Genomic DNA, 27,897 nt, shown 5'->3' on the forward strand with positions numbered 1-27,897 from the left:
GGCGCGGCGGGGGCGCCCCGGGGGTGCCCTCGCCCTCCGCGTGCGGACGGGCGGCGGGCGGGATGTGGCGCCTGGTGCCCCCGAAGCTGGGCCGCCTGTCCCGCTCGCTGAAGCTGGCGGCGCTGGGAAGCCTGTTGGTGCTGATGGTGCTGCACTCGCCGTCGCTGCTCGCCTCCTGGCAGCGCAACGAGCTGGCCGACCGGCGCTTCCTGCAGCTCAATAAGTGCCCGGCGTGCTTCGGCACGAGCTGGTGCCGCCGCTTCCTCAACGGGCAGGTGGTGTTCGAGGCGTGGGGCCGCTTGCGCCTGCTGGACTTTCTCAACGTGAAGAACGTCTACTTCGCGCAGTACGGCGAGCCCCGCGAGGGCGGCCGGCGCCGCGTGGTGCTCAAGCGCCTGGGCTCGCAGCGCGAGCTGGCGCAGCTCGACCAGAGCATCTGCAAGCGGGCCACCGGCCGGCCGCGCTGCGACCTGCTCCAGGCCATGCCGCGCACCGAGTTCGCGCGCCTCAACGGCGACGTGCGGCTGCTCACGCCCGAGGCGGTGGAGGGCTGGTCCGACCTGGTGCACTGCCCCTCGCAGCGCCTGCTCGACCGCCTGGTGCGCCGCTACGCCGAGACCAAGGACTCGGGCAGCTTCCTGCTCCGCAACCTCAAGGACTCGGAGCGCATGCAGCTGCTGCTGACCCTGGCCTTCAACCCCGAGCCGCTGGTGCTACAGGTAGGCGCGGAGCCCGGCGGCGGCCTGCGGGAGGGGCCGCGCGGGCGCCGCCTCGGACTCACTGGAGAGGGGCCCGCCGACCCGCCCTCCCGGGCTGGACCCGGCCCTCCCGGGCGAGGCTGCGAGCTGGGGAAGGGGGCAGCGCTGGGGTCCCTTGGGCTCTGCGGGTTGCCGAGGGCGACCCGGCGGGTGCGGAGCTGCCCTTGTCACCTAGGTGCGGCGCTTCTCGGATTTGACTGCGGATCCTTCAACGCCAGAGGGAGCGCGTCTAGTATGCTCCCCACATGTCTGCTGCTAGTTTTCTTCGGCTCTCCTTGCCTGTCTGCTTCCATCTGCCTGGTTGCACTTACGGCACGCTCCGTCCACGAGTACTGGGCCGTCCTTAGTCTTCTCAAGCGTCCCCTTCGCCGCGTTTGCTCTCCCCCTAGTACCCTGCATGGCTGGCCAACTTTGCCCCCGAAGTCCCGCTTTGTTTATGCCTTCGCTCATTTACCTGGCAAATCCGTGGGAAAGCTCATTTGGGCAGAAGCCGGGGAAGACAGGGACAGAAAATGTAGGCTGTGGTCAGGGTGGGGTTAATCATGGTCCTTGTTTTGGGTGGGATTAGGAAGAGGAAAAAGTTGAGGAAGGCTTCCTTGGATTTTAGGGCTGGGAGGGTTAAGGCCAAGTCGGACATTTCCACCCTGCTCCTGTGACCTGCCCCATTCGTCTGGTATTTTGCTGCGGGAAGGAGATGAAATGTTACAGGCCGGGGCGAGAAAAGGGGGAAGGGGATCGTCACCTCTCCTCCAGTTCAGCCATTGGCTCTCTCTTGACTTTCTTTTGAAAACAAACGTGCCTTCTGAGGGAGTAGGTTGAGCTCTTTCTATTGGTGACAGCCAAAAAAAGGCTGTGTTTACCTTTGGAGTAGTTACCGAGTTTCTACACATTCCCACCAGGCTTTTGCACGGTGTCCTTGGATAGTGGTTACCACCATAGGGGTGTGACCCCTCTTGATAACCGCAGGAAAAGTTACTTGCATTTTTTCCATACCAGTTTTGCTGTAGTATTTTAAATACGAGGGGGAAAACATTTAAAATTAGTCACACATTAATTGTGATGTAATTTGCATCCTTTCTGTTAAGAATGTCACACTGATGGCTGGGGGTTTGTGCAGGGTTGCATAAATTAGGAATGTGCCATATTCATTTATGCTGTTTTCTTTTCTCATGTTCCACTGCCCAGCTTAGCTAAGAGAGACCAGTGTCATTTGACTAGTTCAGCCAAATAATTTTAACTCAAATATTTTGCTTCAGACAAATCTTGAGTGTGGTTCTCGGTAAATTTTAAGGTGTTACAGGGTATACTATGTAACGGGTCAAATTCAAAGTACTGATTGTATATTAAATAGTGCTCTCTTTGACAGTGAAATGGTTAAACATCCATTGGAGAAATTTATTTGGTAGTTTTAAAATTAGTCAGCTGCTAAAGTTTAAGTCTTTATTTATGATATATACATTTGATTTGACACTTTTTTCACTTAAACTGCCCTTTTCTCTTTGAGAAATAGGTGGTTTTGTTAGCAAGGTGGTTCCTGGAGAAAGCTTTAGCATTGTAATTTGCTGAGGACGTAGATTGGTCTCTCAAATTATCTGGGACCCAAACGTTTAGTAAGGAGCTATTAGTAGTTAGTAGAATACACATTTTCTGCATTTCTAATAGTGGCTGCCTATTGAAAGATTTTTATCGGGTAATGCTGAATATTGAAGTATTAGAAACAACTAATATTAAAACTAATATTTTAAGAACATTATGTGTTATGTATGCAGTTCTTTATAAACATATGGCATTTCAGTATGAGAAACTGGCATTTGATTTGCACTAAGGTAAACCTACTTTATTTGGGAAGAGTTTCTATTTTCAAAGTTTGAAGTCATCTTGGCATATGCAGTTTATAGTTAAGATAGTTGTGTGTTTATATTTTGTTTTCTCATGAACTCTTCCCTCAAACTTTTTCTTTCTTCTGTTTTCATCTATAATGATAAACAGCTTTTTAAAAAATCAGTTATATTTTTGCAATTTAAAACTTAGTAACACAATTGCGTTGAGTGAGTAGGTGGATAGATGGGTTATAGGCAGGATGGGTTTGTTTTTAGTAGGTGAGAAAGTATATGGATCAACATTGTTGACTGGCATTTGTAAATTTCATTTTGAATTTAGGCAACCCAGTTCTATACATGGCTGTGTGAAATATAAATTCTCGTCTTTGGTACCACCAATCAGTCATATTGGCGTGTTTATTTTTTTTATTTGATGAATAAGCAAGTAGAATAAGACTTATTTTTAAATAAGTGATCTTCATAGAGCTGCTACTTTCATCTTTGGTGAAAACTAGTGAGTTAAGTGTGGACAATGTTACTTGAGGTCTGATGATAGTATGAAACCATTGAAATGAAAGGAATCTCAAAATTCTGTGATCAAGTACAAAGATTGTTACACACTAAGTCAAATCATGATTTTCATTACTTTTTGTTATCTAGACAAATGTATACAATTTTAGTATCTATACCAGTTTATATAAAACTATTAATAGCTGCTTTTGTTAGTTTTGGGATGTTAATTGATAATAGAAAAACTCACTAAAATTTGGTTCTCTAGTTGTGTATATTTTTTGGTTCATGTATTTTTAAAAATGTTTTTATAAGGGTACAAGTATGTGTTATACAGTTTAAAGAGGAACTCACTTTGTTTTTTGTTTTTTTACCCCCAGAGGTGGGAACTACTTTTTGAATTTTTGGACATTCGGTAACAAACTAACTTATATTGCCTAAAAATTACTTACTTTGGAGAAAAAGTCTTTAGCTGACATCATCAATCTTTTTAACAAAAGTTCCAGTGTAGTAAACATATTTCCAAAATAAACATTTAAAAAGCTCCTCTGATAAGGTGCTAATGAGAGAATTGAAAAGTAATATATGAATTTAAATCATTAAACTTGCTTCTTCTGATTTTAAGAAATAATAACAAATTGAAGTTTCTATTATGCCTTGCAAAGGACATGTGAAAGGTATTAAATGTCTGTTAGGTATGTTACAAACATACTTTACCTGTGTAAGGCTATATAGATTTGTAATGTGGAATTCCCATTTTAAATGGTATGGAAATACAACTAATTCTCTTTCCATTGTTGGATAGTTTTACTAGCTTACAGGAGCTTATCTAGCTCCAAGGAAAGTTATTCTGTTGTAGAATTATTTTCTAAAATTTTTTTTATAAACATCAAGCAACAGGATAATGCTTGATGTTTATAAAAATAATGTTTCTAATTTCACCAAGAAGTATATTTTAATTACAAGTATACCTTAATCCTATGAAAAAAAATGGGGAGAAGGATTTTGTTGATTTTATATTGTGTAATAGCATTCTTGGAATATTAAAAAGTTGAGATGCTGAAGTATTTGGCAGGAAGTCAGCATGTTTTCTGTCACTATATTGGTAAATTTTCTACCAGTATTTGTACTCACCTATTCTTGAAGTTGTAGAAGTTGTGTATGAGAGAAAAATGTTGTCTGGCTCTCCTGAAGTCCAGACTATATTATCTCTGACATTTTACCTGGAGATGATGAAGATAGTTTTGCTTATAGAAATAAAGCAAGCTCTTGGTTGTTTAGGGAGGTGGAGGTGGGAATTTGTTTTACTATTATATTTTGTAGAACTTTATTTGCCTTAAGTTTTCTGAATCATAGTTTTAATAGGACTTCCATGATTTTTACAGAGTGTAACTATCATTAATTAAGCTATGCATTTTAAGGTTTTATTTTGATTCCTGTAAGTAGCATTATACATTCAAAACACTTTATCCAGTGCCTTATGCATAGTAAGCACTCAGTGTTAGACATTAAATAAGGTAAAAGGAACTTTATCTAGTGTATTTGATCAGCTGTTTTGAAACTTGTTTGGATATGGGTCACCTTAAAAACAGTTACGATTCCTGCTAGCAACCATATTTTTATTTATATTGCCTTAATACATTCCTACATTATAGGATATATTTTTATAGAAAACTGATTGTTGTTATTTTTATCCTTAAAAGTAATTTCTACAGGAGAAGAATATATTTTTAAGGTGTACTGCCTAAGTTGCAGTTTTTGAAGTAAACAAAATATTATGGCCATTTAGGTAATTACAGGTTGGTAAACTTCTTTTTTTTTTTTTTATTAATTAATTTTTGTTACAGATGTTTCTCCTTTTTCCCCCACTGATTCCCCCTCCCCCTCCCTCTCTGCCCTTTCCCCAGATTGTTGTCCATGTCCACTGTTCATGCATACATGCATATAAGTTCTGTGGTTTATCTCTCCCCCACCACCCTCCTCTTTAGGGGATTGTCAGTCTGTACCCCGCTTCCGCGTCTCTGGGACTACCCCATTCCTCAGACTGTTATGTTCATTATATTCCACAAATAAGTGAGATCATATGAAACTTGTTTATGGGACTCATTTTATTTATCTGGAAAATTTTACTTATCTGTAAAATGAGACTGTTGGTTTAGATCCTTTCCTCTTCAACCCTAACATCCTATGACTCTCAATATCTTGACTTGAGAAATTACTATTTTTGTACTTCTCTTCAGAGCTTGACTGTAATCTGTCGGTTTAAAACTCTTCTAAAAGGGGGTTGGAGATTTGGGGAATTGGCCAGAATAGATAGATAACCCTGTTTCACAGTTGTCTTTCTATTCCTAAATTTTTACACACATGAAATGATATTAAAACAAAACAAAAACCAGAGACTGCCTTTTCTGTGGAGGTAGAGGTAGCCAGGGATCTTGCGGGTCTCTCCAACATTAGGAAGGATGCTCTGGACTTAGTCTGAGTTCCTCTTGAAGCAGCAGCACAGGGAGCCACGTGCCTGTCCAGCTGGTCCTTGCTGCAGGACCTGCGTCCCAGGTTCAGGCTTCAGTGACGTTCTGACTGGGTAGTTCTGAGTGGGGCACTTTTTATATAATAAATTCATAAGCTTAAGTCTAGAAGGTTTTTGTTGTTGTTTTTTCATCAGAGGTTTCCATTAGCACTTTTGACACTTGAAATGTCCTTCATGAAAAAGCAAACAAAAATAAAAGTAATTCTTTGTACCTCAGCTCCCTAAAGAGGGGAGACTTGTGTTTTGGAAAGACCATAAAAGTAGATAATCGCCCTTAGGAAAGCATCACTTCCAGATCAGTGGAGTAAAATTACCCTGGCCTATTTTCTGGATTAATCCCTATCTTTTGATCATTATTAATTCTGAGGGTTTTTTTGTACTTTTGTCTAATTTTTGAACTCTTTTTTTATACTCCACTGAACGGATCAGCACATGTTTCTCAGTTGTGTTGGTGGGGAATAGAAAGCTTAATTTGGGGAGCTCTGCTTTCTGGACATAGGTGTTCATTTTCTTCAGATTGGTTTTAGTCTCTTTTATTGGCTTATGGTCTCTGGCTTACCTCCTACATTGCTGTGATTGCTGCTGACTCTTTAGAATGCTGATATCTTTTTCTTTCTTCACTTTTCACTCATTATTTGTATATTAAACCAGTGGGGCCATATGATCGCTGCATTTTTCCTACATGTACAGTGAACTTTAGTATATAATTGTAAAATGTCTTAAGACTGTAAATTAGTAGTATAAGATGAAGATAGCTATTCATTCTAGTCATAGACCCTGAGAAGCTTTACATTATATAATCAACTTGTATTTTATTCAATATGTATTTCTTTTTAAAAAATAGATTATCTGTGGAAAGTTATCTGTGAAATAACTGGAAGTTCTTTGGACTTACAGTCCTGGACTTAGAGTCAGAAGAACTGAACTTTATTGTTCATTTGGTAAGTAGTCTGGTCTGAGGCATTTGGATTGGCAGGGTCTTTCTAGGCAGCAAGTAGCTTATTGTTTAGGAGGTAAGTATATAAATAGTTACAATCAATGTATCATACGTCGGGCAAAAAATACATACAGTTTATTAGATAACTTATTTAGGAAGGGATATCTGGGTGTATCTTCATAGGAGTGGATACTAGAGAAACTTTCACACAAGAATTGAGTTCTGAAGGATAAATGGAATTTTGCCCATAAATGGGGGTGGAGATGCAGAAGCAGAAATGGGGACAGTGTTGAGTAGCATCCTGTACTACCTTACAGTTATTGAGTGGCATTGAGCAAATCTTTCACTGTTTAAGAGCCTGAGTTTTTTAATCACTGAAATGGGAATGTTAACGTTTATGCAACAGTATTGTTTTAAAGATTAAATGAAACACTATTATTTAGATAACATACACAAAATATCTTTAATTGTAAAGTTTTTTATAAAATATTATTACTTTGTAAATTACCTTATTCCATTTTTAGACAACTATAGTAGTTGAAAAGTTCTTTAGTACATTATGTTGACCTCTGTCTTAGATATGTTTTGCTCTTCTTATAGTAAATGTTCAAATATCACCCCTTTTACATGTACACATATCATAAATACTTAATGTGGCTGCTACATCAGGCTATAGTGTTTTGGGAATAGTAATTAAAAGGGGGGTTAGGGATTTGTCCCATATGAAGAACAGTGAATAGAATGAATTGTAGGAAACAGGGTTTAGATAAGGATTTAGTGGTACAAAGCAAATAGTTTAATTTTGTCTTTAAATCATTATTACAGTTTAATAATTCTACTTAGTACATTGATGAATAATTTTTAAAATAGAGGTTAAATCTGGGTTATGTATAGGCGTTCTTAAACTTTGAGACAGAATCTTAAAATATTTATTATCTAAGGTAGGTCTGCTGCTTCAGGGTCTTCGCATTCGCTTTTCTAGTGTATTTGGAGTTCTGTCTGTAAGGGAAGTCACCTGACAAGATTGCATGGCATTGCCCAGTGGTGTGGGGAACTGATCTGTACACCGCGGGATACGGTGACGTTGACAGAACAAGGCACGGTGTGTGTAGCCTTTGCTTTCTGGGGCATTAGGTGTGGACAGCAAACAAAGAACAAGGTAATTTTGATTTACATCCTGTGATGGAGAATTGGGTTGGGGATAGAATACTTTGATTTTTTTTTTCCTTTGTTGATTTTAGAGAGAGCGGAAGGGAGAGACAGATAGAAACATCGATGAGAGAGAACATCGACTGGCCGCCTCCTGCGTGCCCCCCACTGGGGATCAGGCCCACAACCTGAGCATGTGCCCACCTGGAATCGAACTGGTGACCTCTTGGTGCAGGGTCGATGCTCAACCAGTGAGCCACACCAGACAGGTGGGGGGTAGAATACCTTAAATTGGGTGGTCAGGAAGTGACATTCTGGCTGAGGTGTGAAGGATGAGAAGACGCCAGTGGTGCTGATTTCTGAGGGCAGCGGTTTCAGCCAAGAGGTGTGGCAAGTGAAGAAGCCCCGCAGCAGGATCAAGCATGGCAATAGGTAGCAGGGTGGGATGTAGGGTCACAGAGGAGGTGGGCAAGGGCCATATCCTGTGTAACCTTCTAACCCTGCTTAATGAATTTAGGATTTTATTTTCAGAGCAATGGGAAACAATAGCAGGGGTGATAGCAGGGCCTGATAAGGCTGCATGTGGTAAGATAACTGGTTTGAGGGAGAAAGCTTGGTGGTTTGGATTAAGATGATTGCAGTGGAGGTTATGACAAATGATAGGACCCACTGTATTTTGGAGAAAAGGTGACAACTTACTGAAGGGTTATATTATGAGAGAAAGACGAAAATAAAGGATATCTCCTGAGTGTTTGGTCTGAGCGACTACTGACTGATAATCCCTTACTACGATGAGAAAGCCCAGAGAAGGAATGGCTCTAGAGTAAAGGAGCAGAGTTCCGTTGTTGCTGCATTAAATGTAAGGCAACAATAGGAATACAAATTTAAAACTAGGCACCAGGTATTTAACATAGAGATACTAATACTTGCTAGTCTTCTGAAGGGTTGTGCTGATTGACTCTGTGTTTCGGAACCAGGGAGAAAGGCGTAGGGTTCAGACTGACAAACCTCAGAGTCGGGGGATGGGGGGATGGATGAGGTGAACCAAAGAACTTATATGCGTCTATACGTAACCAGTGGACAAGACAACAATGCTAGGGGGTGGGGGAGATGGGATGCAGAGGAGGGGGGATGGGGGGGAGAGGAGAAACATCTGTAACAAAAATAAATTAAGAAAAATTGTAGAAAAGTAAGTAAATAAATAAAGGAATCAGGGAGGTTAGTACTGTTCTGTTTAGCAGACTGTTTAAAGAAATCAAATAATGACTAAAGAAAGTAAGGTAGTATTCTTAGGTTATTGGGCCAAAGGAAGCTTATATCTTTTTTCTTTCCTTGAATTTTTGTTTTATTGAGAGTGAATGTTTGAGATTGGTATTTGTTAGGTATATTTCAACTTAGATATGTGCATCACAATGATAGATCCCCCACCTGGCTGGTGTTGCTAATAGTGAGCATAGGTAAGAAATGGTCAATTGAGGCTAGTAAATTTATGCATATTTAAAATTGGTGGCCAAGTAATATATTATCTTAGTGGGGGAGAACATTTATTTTAAGTGATTATTTCTATTAAATGTAGGTAGTTTTTTTGTTGTTGATGTGTTTTGACATTTGTTTCCAATTTTAGTTTGGAATCTAGGTGGGTGGCAAATGGTATTCGGAAAATCATAGAATGAAATACATGTGAAATATTCAGTGACTTGAAAATTTTTAGATTATTAAGATTCTCCTGTATTTGCAATGGATTTTGGCCACTGTTTGGTAGCAAAAGTTTAAAAACTAAGGTCTTAGAGTAATCTTAGCAAAAATTAGATAACCATTAAATTATCCCAGTAATTTTACCATATTCCCCCTCCAGACAGTTCACAAAGCTGTGAACACATTAGTCTGTCACCAGTACAGTTGACTAATCTCTGTGAACAGCTGTTATAACACTCATTACTACAATGGAATTTTGTTCAAATTTGAGCTTTTAAAAATAATTTTGAAACTTAAATTGAACCTCTAAGCATTTTGTATGCTTTCGATAACATTCACTTTAGAAAAGTGTTCTCAGGTTTGAATTTGTGTGTGCTGGCATGACCACAGAGAAGTGCCAGCTCATCTTAGAGTGTATGGTTTCATTACTGATAGATTTCTTTTTAAGTCAGTTTCTTTTTACTAGGAATTTTCTAATTCTTAAAGAAAAAAACAGTTTTGTAACACATCTCTTAGGCAAACTGCAAAATTATGCTCAATGGTATGTTGTGAGGTAATAAATGATTATAAAATAGTTTATATTTCTTTATGAGAGGAATTACGGTCTTTTAAATTTAGTTTGCAAATTCTACTTTTGGTCATGTAAAGAGGAAAAGAAGTAATAGAACACAAACACATTAGAGTTGACCTTATTTTATTTTTTAAAATATTGTTATTGCTTTTTAGAGAGAGGAAGTGGGCAGTGGAGGAGAGAAAGACAGAAACCTTAATCTGCTGCCTCCTCCTGCATGTGCCCTGACTGGGAATCGAACCAGCAACCTTTGGTGGACAGGAATGATGCCCAGCCAGCTGAGCCACACCAGCCAGGACTAGAATTAATCTTATTTCAGTATATCAGTTACATGCCATTTATTATAACTAAATAAATGAGTAAAACCCAGAGGTACTATTATATGTCTCCTTTTTTTTTCATGACTGTGTTCTGACACAATAGAATAAAATGACCTGGTAGAGAGCAATGTCTGTGGATCACAAAAGTATTGCGATATTGTAGAAACTTGATGTCAGTTAAGTCTAATATGTAAGATATTTTGAATGTTAGGCTTTGACATATATCTGGGTATTTTGTAGCATGTAGATCATGTTGAGAAGTTTGTGTTTTATTCTAGTAAGTCTAACATGATCTGGTCCCTGCCTCCTTTTCCAGACTATATTACATCAAGGCATTTCCTCCATTAATTTTACTGCAGTTGCTTTGGTCATTTCCCCTCTAGTTGTGAGAAGACATTTCTGGCTCCAACAGCCACCCTGTCTGTCTGACGTACTCAGCCCTGGACCTCCAGTACACCCCGTGGGTGCCCTCAGCACACAGCCGGAGACAGGGCCTCAGCCCTGGACCTCCAGTAAACCCCGTGGGTGCCCTCAGCACAGGGCCGGAGACAGGGCCTCACAGCCCTGGACCTCCAGTACACCCCGTGGGTGCCCTCAGCACACAGCCGGAGACAGGGCCTCACAGCCCTGGACCTCCAGTACACCCCGTGGGTGCCCTCAGCACACAGCCGGAGACAGGGCCTCACAGCCCTGGACCTCCAGTACACCCCGTGTGTGCCCTCAGCACACAGCCGGAGACAGGGCCTCCGCCCTGGACCTCCAGTACACCCCGTGGGTGCCCTCAGCACACAGCCGGAGACAGGGCCTCACATCCCTGGACCTCCAGTACACCCCGTGGGTGCCCTCAGCACACAGCCGGAGACAGGGCCTCACATCCCTGGACCTCCAGTACACCCCGTGGGTGCCCTCAGCACACAGCCGGAGACAGGGCCTCACAGCCCTGGACCTCCAGTACACCCCGTGTGTGCCCTCAGCACACAGCCGGAGACAGGGCCTCCGCCCTGGACCTCCAGTACACCCCGTGGGTGCCCTCAGCACACAGCCGGAGACAGGGCCTCACAGCCCTGGACCTCCAGTACACCCCGTGGGTGCCCTCAGCACACAGCCGGAGACGGGGCCTCAGCCCTGGACCTCCAGTACACCCCGTGGGTGCCCTCAGCACACAGCCGGAGACGGGGCCTCAGCCCTGGACCTCCAGTACACCCCGTGGGTGCCCTCAGCACACAGCCGGAGACGGGGCCTCAGCCCTGGACCTCCAGTACACCCCGTGGGTGCCGTCAGCACACAGCCGGAGACGGGGCCTCAGCCCTGGACCTCCAGTACACCCCGTGGGTGCCCTCAGCACACAGCCGGAGACAGGGCTTCACATCCCTGGACCTGCAGTACACCCCGGGGGTGCCCTCAGCACACAGCCGGAGACAGGGCCTCAGCCCTGGACCTCCAGTACACCCCGTGGGTGCCCTCAGCACACAGCCGGAGACAGGGCTTCACATCCCTGGACCTGCAGTACACCCCGGGGGTGCCCTCAGCACACAGCCGGAGACAGGGCCTCAGCCCTGGACCTCCAGTACACCCCGTGGGTGCCCTCAGCACACAGCCGGAGACAGGGCCTCAGCCCTGGACCTCCAGTACACCCCGTGTGTGCCCTCAGCATACAGCCGGAGACAGGGCCTCCGCCCTGGACCTCCAGTACACCCCGTGGGTGCCCTCAGCACACAGCCGGAGACAGGGCTTCACATCCCTGGACCTGCAGTACACCCCGTGGGTGCCCTCAGCACACAGCCGGAGACAGGGCTTCACATCCCTGGACCTGCAGTACACCCCATGGGTGCCCTCAGCACACAGCCGGAGACAGGGCTTCACATCCCTGGACCTGCAGTACACCCCGTGGGTGCCCTCAGCACACAGCCGGAGACGGGGCCTCAGCCCTGGACCTCCAGTACACCCCGTGGGTGCCGTCAGCACACAGCCGGAGACGGGGCCTCAGCCCTGGACCTCCAGTACACCCCGTGGGTGCCCTCAGCACACAGCCGGAGACAGGGCTTCACATCCCTGGACCTGCAGTACACCCCGGGGGTGCCCTCAGCACACAGCCGGAGACAGGGCCTCAGCCCTGGACCTCCAGTACACCCCGTGGGTGCCCTCAGCACACAGCCGGAGACAGGGCTTCACATCCCTGGACCTGCAGTACACCCCGGGGGTGCCCTCAGCACACAGCCGGAGACAGGGCCTCAGCCCTGGACCTCCAGTACACCCCGTGGGTGCCCTCAGCACACAGCCGGAGACAGGGCCTCAGCCCTGGACCTCCAGTACACCCCGTGGGTGCCCTCAGCACACAGCCGGAGACAGGGCTTCACATCCCTGGACCTGCAGTACACCCCGTGGGTGCCCTCAGCACACAGCCGGAGACAGGGCCTCAGCCCTGGACCTCCAGTACACCCCGGGGGTGCCCTCAGCACACAGCCGGAGACAGGGCCTCAGCCCTGGACCTCCAGTACACCCCGGGGGTGCCCTCAGCACACAGCCGGAGACAGGGCTTCACTCTTCTTTGATACACTCTACTTTTCGGCAATTTGTAACAAATTCCGTTACTTATACTTTTGTATGTTTGATAACCATCCTCCCAACTCAGCTAAAAAGGCTTCCTGAGAATAAGAACTGTATTTTATTTACAACTGTTTATTTAGCATTTTATGTGAAGTTAGGCTGGATCTAGGGTTTTTTTATTCAAAATATTTTCTTTCATTCCACAGCAACTCTCTCACTGCTTTTTACCCCAGCTGCGTATAGTAGTCGGGGAAATGTGGGTTACCCTCCAGCCCCTTATCAGCAATTCCAGATTTAAAACCCTGTGGAAAATAGGTTTTGTCACATTAAAGAAACAAAAACAATAAATGTAAAAACACGTAAGGTAATTTATGTGCTTTATCTCACTTAGGATGAACAAACTTCTTACCTTATTTTTGCAGCTATGTGTTTTGTGAGGTTCTGCCCAGACCACTGGAGGCGTTGCGTTGCGTGTACGAGTATGAGAAGCGTGCACTGTTGGCTTCCCCAGTCGGAGCCCTCACCTCTGAAACAGGGATCCTGGACTGGGGCTCTCTAGCCTGACTCTGTCCCTGGCTCCCTGTGTGAGTTTAGGCAGATCACTTAAACTGCTGGTAAGATTGACTAGGGGTACAGCTCAGGTACACTCCAACTCTAGAGTTAGATTTCACATCCTCTTCATTGATCACATGAACAGGATTATGGGTTTTTAATTAATAGGGAGGTGATAGGCGACTTCGACATTTAGAATTTACTTTGTGTTGCTTATTCAGTGAAAAACAAATTACAATACTGTATTTATGTGTATACATGTTACCATTTTGAATATCGTATTTTTAGTACTTGTGATTGCCTTATATATTTCTCAGAGCACTGAGTGTTTTTAAAGTATAGTAACTGACTTCTATATCCTACTGTAAATGAGCAACTGTACAGGATGGTGAAGATGTATTTAAGTAGTATTAAATCTACATAGAACATTTCATACTTTCTTTTTCTTTGATCCTTGTATTGCCTGATGAATATGTTGGTACAAGAGTTATTCCGGTTTTACAGAGGAAGATGCTAAAGCTAGATGAAGTTTCGGCTTTGCCAGGGTCACATAGCCAGTGAGATGCAGAGGTGAAGGTGGACCTAAAAATAGCCTTTTGATTTTTAAGTTCATTATTCTACTTATATACAATATTGTCCTTTAAATATAAAATTTTATATTATATGCCATGAAGAATATAAAATAAATTTTATCTTGATTATAGACATTTTATTTTCTCTTAAAATGAAAGATGACCGTAGTAGTTTTGTTTGTTTCTGGAACCTTGATTTTAAGCTACTGTTATATTACATACAATACTGTTATTAATAATATTTGAGTTTTATGATATCCAAGAATTAACTTACAGTTTTCTGTTTTAAAAAAAAGTTATGCCGCCCTGACCGGGTTGGCTCAGCGGTTAGAGCATTGGCTGGAGGACTGGAGTGTCCCGGGTTCGGTTCCCGCTAAGGGCACGAGCCTCGGTTGCAGTTTGTCCCCGGCCCTGGTTGGTCGTGTGTGTGGCAGCCACTCGATGTCTCTCTCTCACATCGATGTTTCTCTCTTTCTCTTCCTCCCTCTGTCCCTCCTGCTCTATCTGAAGATACATGCAAAAATGTCCTCAGTAAGGATTAAAAAAAAAAAGTGATACCTAGACATGGTGATTTATCTTATGTTTCATCTTCAAAATACTTTTTATTTTGTAAATTAGCAGTAAAGGCATTTAATATTTCTTTAAATCTTAGCAGTTAATCATGTTTAGCTTAATAGTTAAATATCCATTTTTAATATTAACATTGGAAGTAATACTCAATAGACATTTTCTTTTAAAATACAGCAATATTGTAACTGTTTCGTGCAGTTGTACGGTCTTAAATAATTTAGCTTTAAAAACTTTACTTCATGCCATACATTCAAGCCTGATGAAAAACTCTGAACAATTATTTAGAGTGCCTCTAATCTAATTATAATTTAAATCATTCCACATTTAAAAAGTCCTTCCTGATTGAAAAGTATTTGTACACATTTTTTCAATTGTAAATAATTCATTAAGGTACATTTTATTTCAGATTACTTTAAACGATGTACCTGTTGTTCTAGCCAATTTGAAAATCTGATTTTAAGATTTGGTTTAAAATTTATGAGGTGTGGACCTCAGCAGTAAACTTCTTATACTAGCTACTATATTTTATACACTGTGGGAATTTGATAAGGAAGTAAGAAGTAGTGTTTCTTATTGTTTGATATACGTAAGAAATCCAAGCCATAATGTCTTAAAATTTTGTCTCTCAGACTGTTTGACTAATTATGGTTCTAAGTCAGGATTGCCTTTTTTTTTTCACTCCTCACCTGAGGATTTGTTTTATTGATTTTTGAGAGAGAGGAAGGGTGAGGAGAGAAACATTGATGTGACAGAGAAACATCATCAGTAGGTTGCCTTCTATACGCGCCCCGACCCAGAATCAATCCCTCAGCCTGGGTGTGTGCCCTGACCAGGAATCAGACCCGCGGCCTAGGTGTGTGCCCTGACCAGGAATCAGACCCGCGGCCTAGGTGTGTGCCCTGACCAGGAATCAGACCCGCGGCCTAGGTGTGTGCCCTGACCAGGAATCAGACCCGCGGCCTAGGTGTGTGCCCTGATTAGGAATCAAACCCGCAGCCTTTTGGTGTACAGGATGACGCTCCATCCAACTGAGCCACCCAGCCAGTGCTAAGCCAGGATTATTTTAAATATAGGTATACTTATGTTGGCTTCTTTTGAGCATTTTCATTGCACTACATGCAATGTGTCGAATAGAATTTTGTTCTCATTAATGAAATCTGACAATTTTGATTGTACAATGAAAAATTCTTGTCACAAGAGCAAGTAGTGCAAATTCATTTATTAAAGTTCTTCCAAAAGATTTAGGTAGCAGACTGTATGGAAGAATTGTGTTCTTGAAATGAGGCATACCAGGATTTCAGTTACCATTGTCGGAAATCGCTGTCCGAATATCAGGTTGCTCGGTGTGACGTTTAGTCACGTATTTCACCCTCTCTATGTGGGACTCGGGTAATGAAGTGTATATTTGACTCTTTTTTGTCAGTTGGAAAAGCTCCAAAACAAGGAGACATTTGTACATGTGCAGATGCTGGCAGGGTTCCCTTTGCTCCTGTTGTCAAAGACACTTTATTTTCACAGAGATACGTGTGTATCTGTTTCACAACATGGCATGGGAATAATATGCCAAAATTGTATGGAAGATGTTTTGTTTTACTTTTTGCATGTTAAAGCTATATAATCTCACACATTTGCTTATTTTTATGATTTTACTTTTTATGCCAGTAACTTTTATACGTGAATACTTCTGGGAAACAGTTAAATCTTTTGTAAACATACTATCTAACTAAAGTTTCAAGGTCGTGTAGGTAATTTAACTTTGGAGGAAAAATTGAAAATAACGTGGTTAGCACACAGGTTTTGCATTCACATTGGCCAGGGGGCAGTCGGTCACTTTCCCAGTGCCCAAAAGAAAGCACATTTTCAGGTACAAGATTTCTAAAATCTGCTTTCTCCTACTTTCTAAAGAATCAGTACCTATTTTCTCTGACTAAAATTCAATCAATTCGCTTACTATATTAGAAGATTCATACTAAATTTTTAATTTATATAATTAGTATTTTATCACAAAAATGAAGATATTAAAATTAAAACTGAAGTTATATATACAGACAAGTAGTTGTGTAATGCTAGAATGGAAAGGAAACACAAATGAAAATAATTATTTGGACGCAGTTGAGTTTTTAAAATCTTTTTGTTTTAAAGTTGATAAAAATTTTAAGACCATTCAATTTTGACAGTTGTATAAAAGTTGGAGGTAAAATTAATATTATTTATTTTCTTAAGAAGTACAAGAAGAGCCTCCATCTCCACCTCTCCTAACATACTAATTTTCATCAGCAGGAGTAGGCGTGTTTCTGTTCTGTAGAGTTCTGCTTTGTTTCCCTTGCAGCATTGGTATAAATGTTCTCAGAATGTCCTCCCCGCCCCCAATTTAAGGAAGGTGCTAGGCTGAAGGAATGACTCTTAAAACACACCTCCTCTGGTCATATGATCTCCCAAGAAGTTCTTTAAAATATTACTTCTCATCCTTTATAGGTGGGCTTAGCACTGGAAAGTTCGTGGTCATGGAAGATTTTTGTTTTAGATATTAATCCTCCCAGCAGTTATAAAATCTGTTAGAGAACCTTGCTAAGATAGAATAATTTCGACGTTGGGCTAAAGGTGAAAGAAGAGTAACTTGGGACCAAAGGGACTTGGAGTGGGGGTTGCATTGATAGGAATTTGCCAGTCATTGAGGGTAGGTTAAAAGACACCTCCAGAATCCCCTGGATACCCCTAGGACCTGGACCATTTTTAGTAACTAACACTTACATTTATAAATATTTGTTTGGTATCTGTCCTCTCTTCTAAAGACTTTATTTTAGAAAATCTGTTTAGTTCACTCTTGTAGCCAGTGCAGCACAGGGCCTGGTAAACACATGCTCATAGGCCTGCAGTGCTGTTCATTCAAAAGAAAGGATTGGTTGGTTGTCCTTACACAATAAAGGGAACATAAATACTTTTAGATTTGGTAATGAAGAAAGTGTCTCTTGTTGGTTGGTCAGTTTGGTTCTGAGATTCTAATAAGCAATACTTATTCTTAGCTTTCTAATGTAAAGTTATCTATCTAAAAAGTATTTTTTTCTGATCCATAGTAAAGGTATGAGTTAGGAAAGAAATTAAGTTTCTCTCTGTTGAACTCTTAACTTCAACAAGAAAATCCAAGCTTGTGCCAAGTAGCGATCTCCTGAGAGGCTCTAGAGACGACCTAGGGTATCGTCATCAGACTCTCTCGTGACATTAAGATATTCCTTCCATAGAGCTTTCCGTCCGATGAAGGCTGGCCATTCGCCAAGTACCTCGGCGCCTGTGGAAGAATGGTAGCTGTGAATTACGTCGGCGAAGAGCTGTGGAGCTACTTCAATGCACCGTGGGAGAAGCGCGTGGACCTCGCTTGGCAGCTGATGGAGATAGCAGAGCAGCTCACCAACAACGACTTCGAGTTCGCGCTCTACCTGCTGGACGTCAGCTTCGACAACTTCGCGGTCGGTCCCAGAGATGGGAAGGTGATCATCGTGGATGCCGAAAACGTGCTGGTTGCCGACAAAAGGTTAATTAGACAAAGTAAGTATGTAACTTTTAGATTTGTTTTTGTACACATTTTTTTCTATGTCAGAATCATGCTTACATTTATATGAAGCGATATATCTTTCATTTTCTCTTAGATGGCAACCTTGCATTTTTCTTTGTTTTATTTGACCAGCATCAGTAAATAAATACTGATTTGTTATATATGTATTCTTAGTCACAGATTCTCCGTATTTAGTAGAATATCCTTTTGGTTCAGTGAGACACAGGTCTACTCTGAGGGTGTAAGTACACACGTCTTGTCCACAGTCTGCTGCTGTCCTCTGTGGATTAGGGCTCGAATGTGACTTGCGTCGTTTGTACTGGTTACGGCTGCCAGAGAGGCTGCCGCCCTCGGAGGCCCCCTTCTTCCCCGGTGGTCTGTGCCCATCGTTCTGGGGGTCCCTGGCGTGAGGTTTTTTTTAATCTTTTTATTAGCACTGTAAATCTCTAGCTTTTGTTTGACATTATTACACCTCACCCAAAACTTTAGTCTCCATTTATTTGTGAGCTCTTCGCACTGTAGGCGGGCAGAGTGTCTGAAATGTACGTACAGTTAAATGCCATAGTAGTTTTAAAGCCTATAGTTCTGTGACCTACCTAGTAGAGAGAAACTGGAGGTGGTTGCTTCGTGGTGGGAGTCTTATATTTTTAATTCCCTTCCTTCCCTTCCCGTGAGGACCGGCCAGTGCAGACCGACGTTCGTGGCACTTGGGGGTGCGTGAGTGTCAGCAGTCTAGTGAGTTGGCATTCTGCCTGGTCCTCGCTCCATCCTGTTAAACACGGCTCGGTTTTCCCCGGCCTCGTTCGGATTCCACTCACCTGACTGCTCTGGGTGTCCTGCCGGCCCTGCAGGTCCTCAGGCCGGAGCGCTTCCTGCCACCCCCCCCTGCTCTGGGGAGGGGCCGCAGCTGACCTCGCTGCTCTTGGTTCACGCTGTGCAGTGGTTTGAGTGTGCAACGGGACTAAACTCTGAAAATATTCATTCCAGTGTTTGTAAAAAAATTCTTTTCAATTGATTCTAGAGAGAGCCAGGGAGAGAGAGAGAGAGAAACATCTCCGTGAGAAGGAAATATGATCAGTTACCTGGCGCGCATGCCCTGGAGATGGCACGAGCCCTCGGCCTGGGCACATGCCCCGGCTGGACTCAGCCCACCTTGTAGTGTACGGGGCAGTACTCCAAACAAATGAGCCACAAGAGCCAGGGCTAAAACATTTTTAAAATAATTTTTTTTGCCCTGGCTGGTTTGATTCAGCTGTTAGAGCGTCAGCCTGCAGACCAATGAGTCACTGGTTCAGTTGTGGTCAAGGGCACGTACCTCAGTTGTGGTCGCCCAGCCCAGATCCAGGTTGTGCGGAAGGAAGGTAGCCAGTCGGTGTGTCCCTCTCACATCACTGTTTCTCTCTCCTTCTCTCCCCTTCTCTCTCCCTCCCTCCTACTCTTTCTGAAGATAAATGGAAGAATATCCTCAGGTGAGGATTAAAACAATAATAATAATAATAATAGTTTTCTTGATGTGGACATTCCTGGTATACATGTTATAATTTTATACCAGTTAGTTCCTGCCTTGGAATGAGCACAACACGAGCATCTCTATTCTTGCATTTCATGCAAAGACCATTGCTCCTGTGCTGCCTTAGCTCTGCCCAGCTCTTTTCAGATGGCTCTTGGTCGCCGTCTAAACTGCCACTTTGCAAAAGGCCGTATCTATTCATTCACCCTCTTTTCTAAACGTTTTCTGGTAAATGACTTTTATTTTTGTTCTTCGTAGGGAAATGGAGGTTTTAGTGTGACACATCCTTCAGCGTTCTTCCTTTCTTTTTTTTTTTTTTTTTATCCTCACCCGAGGACATTTTTTCATTTTTTGTACAGATAGAGTGGGAGGGAGAGAAAAGAAGGGAGACAGAGAGAGAAACATCGACACGAAGGGACACATCGAGTGGCTGCCACCCGCACGACCAACCAGGGCCAGGGACAAACTGCAACCGAGGTACATGCCCTTAGCGGGAACCGAACCCGGGTCTCTCCGGACCGCAGGCTGAAGCTCCAACCACTGAGCCAAACTGGCCAGGGCCAGCGTTCTTCCTTTCATGTGCTAAATCGTACAGGCCCATCCCTCTTCGGACACGTGGAGCAAGCCTCCTTGCTGGGAGCCGTGGCACCAGTTGTGTTCTTTAACTTCCCACCCTCCTCCTCAAAATTATCTCTCTTACCTTCCCATAAGCAGGTGTGTTGCTTTTCAACTGCTTTTAAAATCTGTCTGTCTCTGCTTCTTGGGTCCCCATTCATTTCTCAGCCATGAAAACCTCATTGAGAAGTCTGCATCCCCAGTAGCAACCACCTAATGGCCAGTTCTTGACGTCACTGATTAGTAACAACTTCCTGAAGTTCTTCACTTCTTTGCTTTCCTTCTACTTGCACTATTCTTTTTTAAAAACATGAATCTGGTCTTGTCACTCTTGCTTAATATTTTTAATGACTTCCCATTGTTCTTCCAGTAAACTTCCCACTTCTCCCCAGGGCATAATCTGTGTGACCTGACCCCATTCTGCTTCATTTTTAATATTCCTCTGTCCATTGTTGTCCGCAGTGCCTCAGCCAAAGTGGCCTTTTGGTTTCTTGCACGAACCTTTGCACTTCTTGCACGAACCTTTGCACTTCTGGGTTCCCCACGAGGAGTTTTCTGTCTTCCACGCTGCGGTGCGTGCCCTGCAAACCTTGCTTGAGTGTGCGCTCTGAGCGGAGCTGCCCACCACGCCCCGCAGTGGACCAGGGCGTTTCCTTCACGGACCTTTCTGTGATAGACACTCCTGTTGCCTTCGTAGCATTTCCCACAATTTGTGATAGACGATGTGTATTTACTTACCTAGTTTTTATTTCATGCTCTCGATTATAAGCCAGTGAAGATAGGAAGCATGCATATTCTTTGTTGTTTCCCACTAGACCCCTTGCCTGCCATAGGGGAGGCATCAAATAATTACTTGCTGGATGAATGAGTTTCTTTCCTTCACCTCTCCTCTGGCAGCCTCTTCAGTTTTAAGGTTCTCCCCTCAGTCTTTTTCCCTCTTTGCTTTCAACATGTTTTTCAGTACAGTTAAGCTATTCTCTTGGCTCCATCAAGCCTAGTGCTGTTGCATATAAAGATGTGTGCTGCACCTCTGCTTCGCTCGTGGGTCTGCAGTCTGTTTCTGGTTGCACATATCACAGGTGCACCTGAGTATCTCACAGCCGCTCCACATTTACTGTCATCATACATATGTAAAATACTGACTCTTACGTTAATAGTGTCCACCGTGTCATCTCATTAGACCCTTAAACTTGACTCATACACTTACTAGTTAATTTTAGTCTCAACTGTTTCTACAATTTTTCTTTCTTTCTATCTGGACCTCCTTGAGTTGTCATCATGTTAGTCCCTCCAGTCTTCAGCGTAGAGTTATCCTTCTGTAAAACAAGTGACACTCAAGGTATCACATATTTCACTAGCCTCGTCTGTACCTCCTCCCCAGCACCTGTCTCACACTGACTGACTGGTTGGACCAGTCCCGGAGGCCCGTGCCTTAGCGCACGCTGTACCGGGGCCTGGAATGCTGATCTGCCTTTTTTATTTCTTCAGGCTTGCTTATATTTTAAGGCCTACATCAGATGTTCTCTTTGCAACCTTCTGCAGCACCAGGAAGCAGTGCTCCCTCGTTTCCTTGTGCCATATGCTGTTGTCACTTCGTGTGATGGAAGATTCCCTCCACACTGAACCTGCAGTGTAGACACCTTGTCTGGGCCCGGGCCGGGCACTGGTGTGCTCCCAACACATCTCTGTATATAAACTAATCTATTTGAATGTTTAAAGTTATTATACAGTTTTAAGAACAAATGATACTATGTTAATTAGTGAATTGTCATATTTTGGGAAGCAATAAAAACTCTAAAAATGCATTTTTCTCTTTGTGCTTAAATCCTTTTACAGATAAACCTGAAAATTGGGATGTATGGTATGAAAGCAAATTTGATGACTGTGATAAGGAGGCTTGCTTATCATTTTCAAAAGAAATTCTTTGTGCTCGTGCCACTGTGGACCACAATTATTATGCTGTTTGTCAGAACCTCCTGTCCAGACACGCCACCTGGCGCGGCACTTCCGGGGGGCTCCTTCACGATCCGCCGAGTGACATTGCCAAAGACGGCCGGCTGGAGGCCTTGCTGGATGAGTGCGCCAACCCGAAGCAGCGCTACGGCCGCTTCCAGGCGGCCAAGGAGCTGCGCGAGTACCTGGCACAGCTCAGTAGCAACGTGAGGTAGTCCACGTGAGCGCCCTGTGCGGATTCACCCAGCGCGGGCCAGTGCTCAGCACCAGACCGCGAGAGAGAAGAATCCGGAAGCACTGCGTTCGGAGGATGATCAACGTGCACTGATACGTCTTATGTTAACATCCATCAAAGTAAGACATGACTTCAAACACCATACGATTCTGCAAATAAGTTTTTCTTACACTTTGGAAACTTGAGCTATATTGACTTCTTGCCCCCTTGAATGCCTGAGTGCATTAATGAATATGGTTAAGCTATTGGAAATGAATCTGATAGTCACATTGGATTGTGTATCAAAGGGTACTTGGTACTTGACTTAGGTTGCATTACTATCATGATTTTGTGAATCTCTTACATTTACTTTGAATGTCAAGTTAGATTGGCCTGTTTTATAGGCCTCTTTTTCCTTCCTGTGTGTAGGTTTGTTTTTTCTCCATTGTTATGTTTTTCATTCAGTCTTATGTCTTCAGGTCATTGTAGGCGTTCCTTTAGATTCGGACGGGTTTCTTTCAGTGCTGTGAGGTGCGTGTTCACTGTTAGGGCAGGGTTCCCTGGCTTGCTTGTTTTTTCAGAAAGCTGAATATTTCATTATGTAAATACTTTTATTTCCACTTTCTGTGGTTTCACCATTGCATGAGATCATTTAAGATTATTTAACAGTTACATCATGCTGTGCCGGTGATTGTGAGTGCACACGAAACATGGAGTTGGCATATGTCGCAGAATGTCATTTTTTCCTTTAAAAGGCTTTAAGAAGAGTGTATTAATAGTTTTCACCTTGATGTTAATTTTGAGAGAAAAAATAACCCAGTATTTTTAGAATGCTAAGTAGTCCAAGGTAGTAACGCATATGCCAAAGAAATATTAGACCTAGTCCCATGGTTACAATTTAAAATTGGTCACTTACTCATTCTTATTGTCCCACTTCCAATACTTTCTTTGCCATTATTAAATTCAAATCTTCCTAGATATTTTATTATGTTGAAAGGTACTGCTTCCCAGCATGGGTAACTTAAAGATTCTACCATTATTCAAAGAAATGTTTTGCAAAAATTAACATAGAAGTCATCATTTGAGTTTAATCAGGCATCATGACTTTTTATTAATCATGGACTAGTAATTTACACCATATCCAGTCTGCCCAACTTGGTCTTCATTCCTCAATTGTTAAACATCAAAATTTAAGTGTGTGGATAAAAATTAACAAATATGTAAAATTTGTGGGCTACTTAAAAAAGTTACAATTGATATATATTGAGTATCACTAACTGGTATTATTTCTGTTTAAAATCATTACTTTTGTGTATGGCGAAGTTTGGTGTAGTGTGCAGTATTTAGTTCTAGACTGACCTTATTGTTAATCAGAAAGTGATTAAAATGCACAACCAAAGCCAGGTTTTTCTTCTGTGTTTCATACATTTAGCAACTATTTATTGAACATCAGCTCTGTGCCAGGCATATTACTAGCGGCTACACACTGTCTGAACATGACCTGGTTAAGTAACTTTACAGATACTTTAATGTAGGTATTTCTGAAGTTGAAATAGCATTCATTAAATTACGATGATGCTTTCATGTTATTTTATTATTGTGTTGGAAGTTCTACTTGTACCATCTATAACCAGGTTGCTATAAAAAGGGCAGGATGCTCTTAATAAAGATGATCCCAGTTTAAAACTGGTAGAAGGGTAAGATCTCTTCATTATAAACACATTTCATTATGTTACTTTTATACATCAGTACATCACGTATACCAACTAGCCCTCAAAAATTTAAGTGCTGGAAATTTTATTATGCTGACTTTTTACAGCTTTGGAAAACTTTTGAGGAGAATAGGTAAAATGAATTGTCAGAAATTCAAGCCTCTTACTCAAAACTTCAAATGAAATACACATATTCAAAACGGAGGAGCACCTTCTATATTCGATGAGTACTCATTACAAACCTTAGAATGCCAGTCACAGAGGGGCTGTCTTTCTGTGGCTTAGCAAACACTGCTCTTACGTTTCGGCAGTGACTGTGATTGCAGACGGAAGTGAGGGCACAGCTGCCGGCCGGCGTGATTGCTGCCGGGATGGTTGTGAAGCTGCTGCCCCCACGGGTTACGTGGGTTTCTTTCATCTTTGGAAAGGGTTGAGAAGATGGTAGAAGAGTTAGGGATTCAACAGGGAAAATTATGTATGTGAAAAGCAATAAAGATTTTGTTCACTTTGCTATCAAGATATTCACTATCAGATATTTATTATACAGCAGCAATTTATATTTTTAATCATTGCCCATTAATAGACGCAGTAAAATATTTTTGGATCAGACATTTGGGATTTGTATGTGCATTAAAGTTGTCTTTTGTACTGTAAGTTACTGTTTAATTTGACTATTTTATCAGAACTGTTTCCCTGTGCCTTTACAATATAAAGTTGTTTCTGCAACTTTAATGCTCTTAATAAAGAACTTTAAGAACCACACTTGTCAGGCTATCTCTTAACTACAAATATCCAGATTTTTCTTGAGTTGAAAGTGAGGTTGTGTAGATGTTTTTGTTTTTTCTCTTGCATGTATTTTAATAGAATTTTCAGAAACCATCTGTGTGAGCATGAGCTGGACTTAAGGTTTTATGTTCTGTAATCATGACATTTTAAACTTTTACTACAAAAATGGTATTAAACTTTAATATAGAATTTTTCAAATGTAAACAAAAGAATAATATGAGGAACAATTGTATGTAACCATGGTTAATACTAACTTCAAAATGTGGCCAAACTTGTTTTGTACCTCAACCTAGTTGCCTCCAGCTTATTTTGCTGAAAATCTGAGATTTTTGAGTTGAGTGTTTTATATAGTAGGCATTTTCTCCTCCAACAAAACCGCAGTATTATTTCATATCTAAAAAATTAACAGTAGCCCGGCCGGTGTGGCTCGGTGGTTGAGCGTTGACCCATGCACCAAAAGCTCACTGGTTTGATTTCCGGTCAGGGCACATGACCAGGTTGTGGGCCTGATCCCCCGTAGGGGGCATGCTGGAGGCGACCAATCGATGTTTCTCTCCCTCTCTGTTCCTCTCTCTCTCAAAAAATCAATTAAAAAAAAAAAACAGTTAACAGTAACACCTCAATATCACTAAAGCAGAAATGCTGTTAAATACCATTGGTATTGTCTAGAAAGTTCAAGACCCAACTGCAAGGGTTCTAAACCAGTGGCCATAATCGGAGTATTTGATGATCAATATACATGATAACGAAAATGGATTGTAACATTAAATGTGTAAATTACGCATTCAAAATGATAATAGCAATAAGAAACCAATTTAGTCAGTTTTGGAAGGATATTGAAGAATTATTCTGAAAACTGGTAACTGAGAGGGAAAGAAGCATTTATCCTACCTTACCCCAAGTAATGAGATAATTGACGGGAAAAGAACCTGGGATATGTAGAATTATTCCAGTTAATAAATGCAGAAGGAATGTTAAAATGTTTCTATTTTGCAATTCCTAATTAAATGATTATCAATGGCTACAAATGTTAATAATTGAAAAGGTGGTGAGGGATTTTGTATGAATGGATCAGGATATTAAGACCTGAATTTACTGATCATTCTTAATGATGTACATTCTAGTATAACTCAGTGAAAAGGACCCAGCACTGCCTGTGAAATGTCTTGCCAGAAAAAATTCCTGCTTCTGATCTATCCCCCAGATCAAATTTCTTGATGAGAAACACAGCACAAAGGAACATGTTCGAGCACACCATGGGACAAAGGGAACAAAATTCAGAATGTGGGCAATTTTTTTTTTCTTTATTGATTTTAGAGAGAGAGGGAGAAATAGAATCATCGATGAGAGAGAACATCGATTGGCCGCCTCCTGCATGCCCCCCACTGGGGATCGGGCCCACAACCTGAGCATGTGCCCTGACTGGGAATCGAGCCGGTGACCTCTTGGTCGTACATGGGCTGATGCTCAACCACTGAGCCACACTGTCCAGATAGAATGTGGGCAGTTTTACAGGAGAAATGACTTGGTTTTGTTTATAACAAATTACAAGGAAAAGTCGGGGGTTTGGGGGGCTCTACGTTAGAGACTTAAGTAACACACAAAGTAAATGCCAATGTTGCTGTTCTGTCCTGACCTGAACAAATTAAAACAAAGGGGAAACAAAAATTTGAACAACTGAACAAGAAGGCAAATGTCTTAGGTAACCTTATCTACTTGAATTTTTCACTGTAATATGTGGAAACAACAAAAAAGTACCTATTCTATATATACTGTAGACTGTTACAGCTATAGTTGATTATTCTATACTAGTTAGCTGTATGTCTAAATTTGCAATTGAACATTTTAGTTCTTTTCTTTAGAAAAGTATTTGCCCGCAGTCATAAAAGTAGATAGAGGCAGACCTGAGGCTGAACACTGATTTTCTAATTGCCTACAATATTCTTCTAGACTATGACGCAGCTTGTAAGAACCAAAAGCATATAGTTGAAGGCAAGATCACACAGTTGTAAAAACTTTCCTATGCATTTCCTCAGTGATTAAGTTAGGGAAGGGGGGAGATTTATGAGGCCAAGAAAAGGTAGAGAAATCCCAAGTGAGAGTCACGGTGGAAAGGAAGAGGAAGTAAGGGTTAAGAGATGGGGAGAAGAGGGTAGAAAACGAGAAAAATAACCTAAAAGAAAAGGTGGTTAAGACTTTTTCCCTTTGACCTTAAAACTTTAGGCCACTCACATATTTATATAGATTACTTAGATTATTCTCATTGTGAGTTAGTTACTAATTTTTTTGTTGTTGGTGGTACGTGCCCCCTAGCGGGAACCGAACCTGGGACTCTGGTCCGCAGGCCGATGCTCAACTGCTGAGCTAAACTGGCCAGGGCACTAATCTGTTTCTAGGGACCTTCCTCAGCCTTTTAACTTTTTTCTTTGTACTTTTATTATTCTACAAAAGCTGTTGAGCCTGTCGGCAGTGCCTTATACCCCAAGTTTTAAGAATACAGACTTGTAAGGAAGTCTGTCTTGCAAGGTGACAGACCATTAAAAATAAGCTCACAGTTATCCATTCAGTCAAGTTTAGGATTTTGTTGATTATAGCTTTCCTTTTCTGTGTATATCACCGATGTTTAGATAACTCAAGATATTGAAAGAGACACCTATAAGCTGCAAGGTGAAGATATGACTCGAACTTATATGCGTGTATGTATAACAAATGAACACAGACAGCAGTACGGTGAGGGCGGGGGAGGGGGTCAGTGGAGGTACAAAAGGAGGGACATCTGTAATAATTTCAATGATTAAAAAAAAGAAAAAGAAAGAAAGCAACTCTGTTCCTCCACATGTACAATAAATCTCCAGTGAGAAAAGTTTGTAACACGATTTGAAAGTAAAATCCTAGTGTATTATTGCGTTTTGTTTTGAATGCAAGTATTTGCCCTCAAAACCCAGTCAAGCTATACAGATGGGGGAAGATATCACAGGAGCAACGCTGTTTTCAACGTTTCCTTTTAACTCTGGAATAAACCAACG

General features: G+C 42.2%; 1 protein-coding gene across 3 annotated transcripts; it reads left to right on the forward strand.

Annotated features, from left to right (window-relative positions):
* Window positions 1–62: 62 nt before the first annotated feature.
* Window positions 63–27,897, forward strand: DIPK2A (divergent protein kinase domain 2A). 3 transcript variants are annotated; one of them, XM_036243729.1, is made up of 6 exons: window positions 4,787–4,887; window positions 6,463–6,559; window positions 13,260–13,451; window positions 17,771–18,074; window positions 22,043–22,513; window positions 27,817–27,878. In XM_036243729.1, exons 4-5 carry the CDS (start codon window positions 17,828–17,830, stop codon window positions 22,372–22,374), a joined length of 579 nt encoding a protein of 192 aa, XP_036099622.1. In that variant the 5' UTR covers window positions 4,787–4,887; window positions 6,463–6,559; window positions 13,260–13,451; window positions 17,771–17,827; the 3' UTR covers window positions 22,375–22,513; window positions 27,817–27,878. The 3 variants fall into 3 exon arrangements, with proteins under 3 accessions (XP_036099621.1, XP_036099622.1, XP_036099623.1); XM_036243730.1 differs by lacking the exon at window positions 13,260–13,451; XM_036243728.1 differs by lacking the exons at window positions 4,787–4,887; window positions 6,463–6,559; window positions 13,260–13,451 and adding an exon at window positions 63–719 and having other exon boundaries at window positions 27,817–27,897.

Source organism: Molossus molossus, unplaced genomic scaffold (assembly GCF_014108415.1).
Source record: "Molossus molossus isolate mMolMol1 unplaced genomic scaffold, mMolMol1.p scaffold_m16_p_5, whole genome shotgun sequence".
In the NCBI taxonomy this organism is placed as follows: domain Eukaryota; kingdom Metazoa; phylum Chordata; class Mammalia; order Chiroptera; family Molossidae; genus Molossus; species Molossus molossus.

Bases quoted from the DNA above. Each gene is read 5' to 3' on its own strand.
- DIPK2A (XM_036243728.1), top strand. From the start codon at position 63: ATGTGGCGCCTGGTGCCCCCGAAGCTGGGCCGCCTGTCCCGCTCGCTG. The intron at 720-17,770 runs GTAGGCGCGGAG...TTCCTTCCATAG, and splicing joins CCGAGCCGCTGGTGCTACAG to AGCTTTCCGTCCGATGAAGG. The intron at 18,075-22,042 runs GTAAGTATGTAA...ATCCTTTTACAG, and splicing joins CAAAAGGTTAATTAGACAAA to ATAAACCTGAAAATTGGGAT.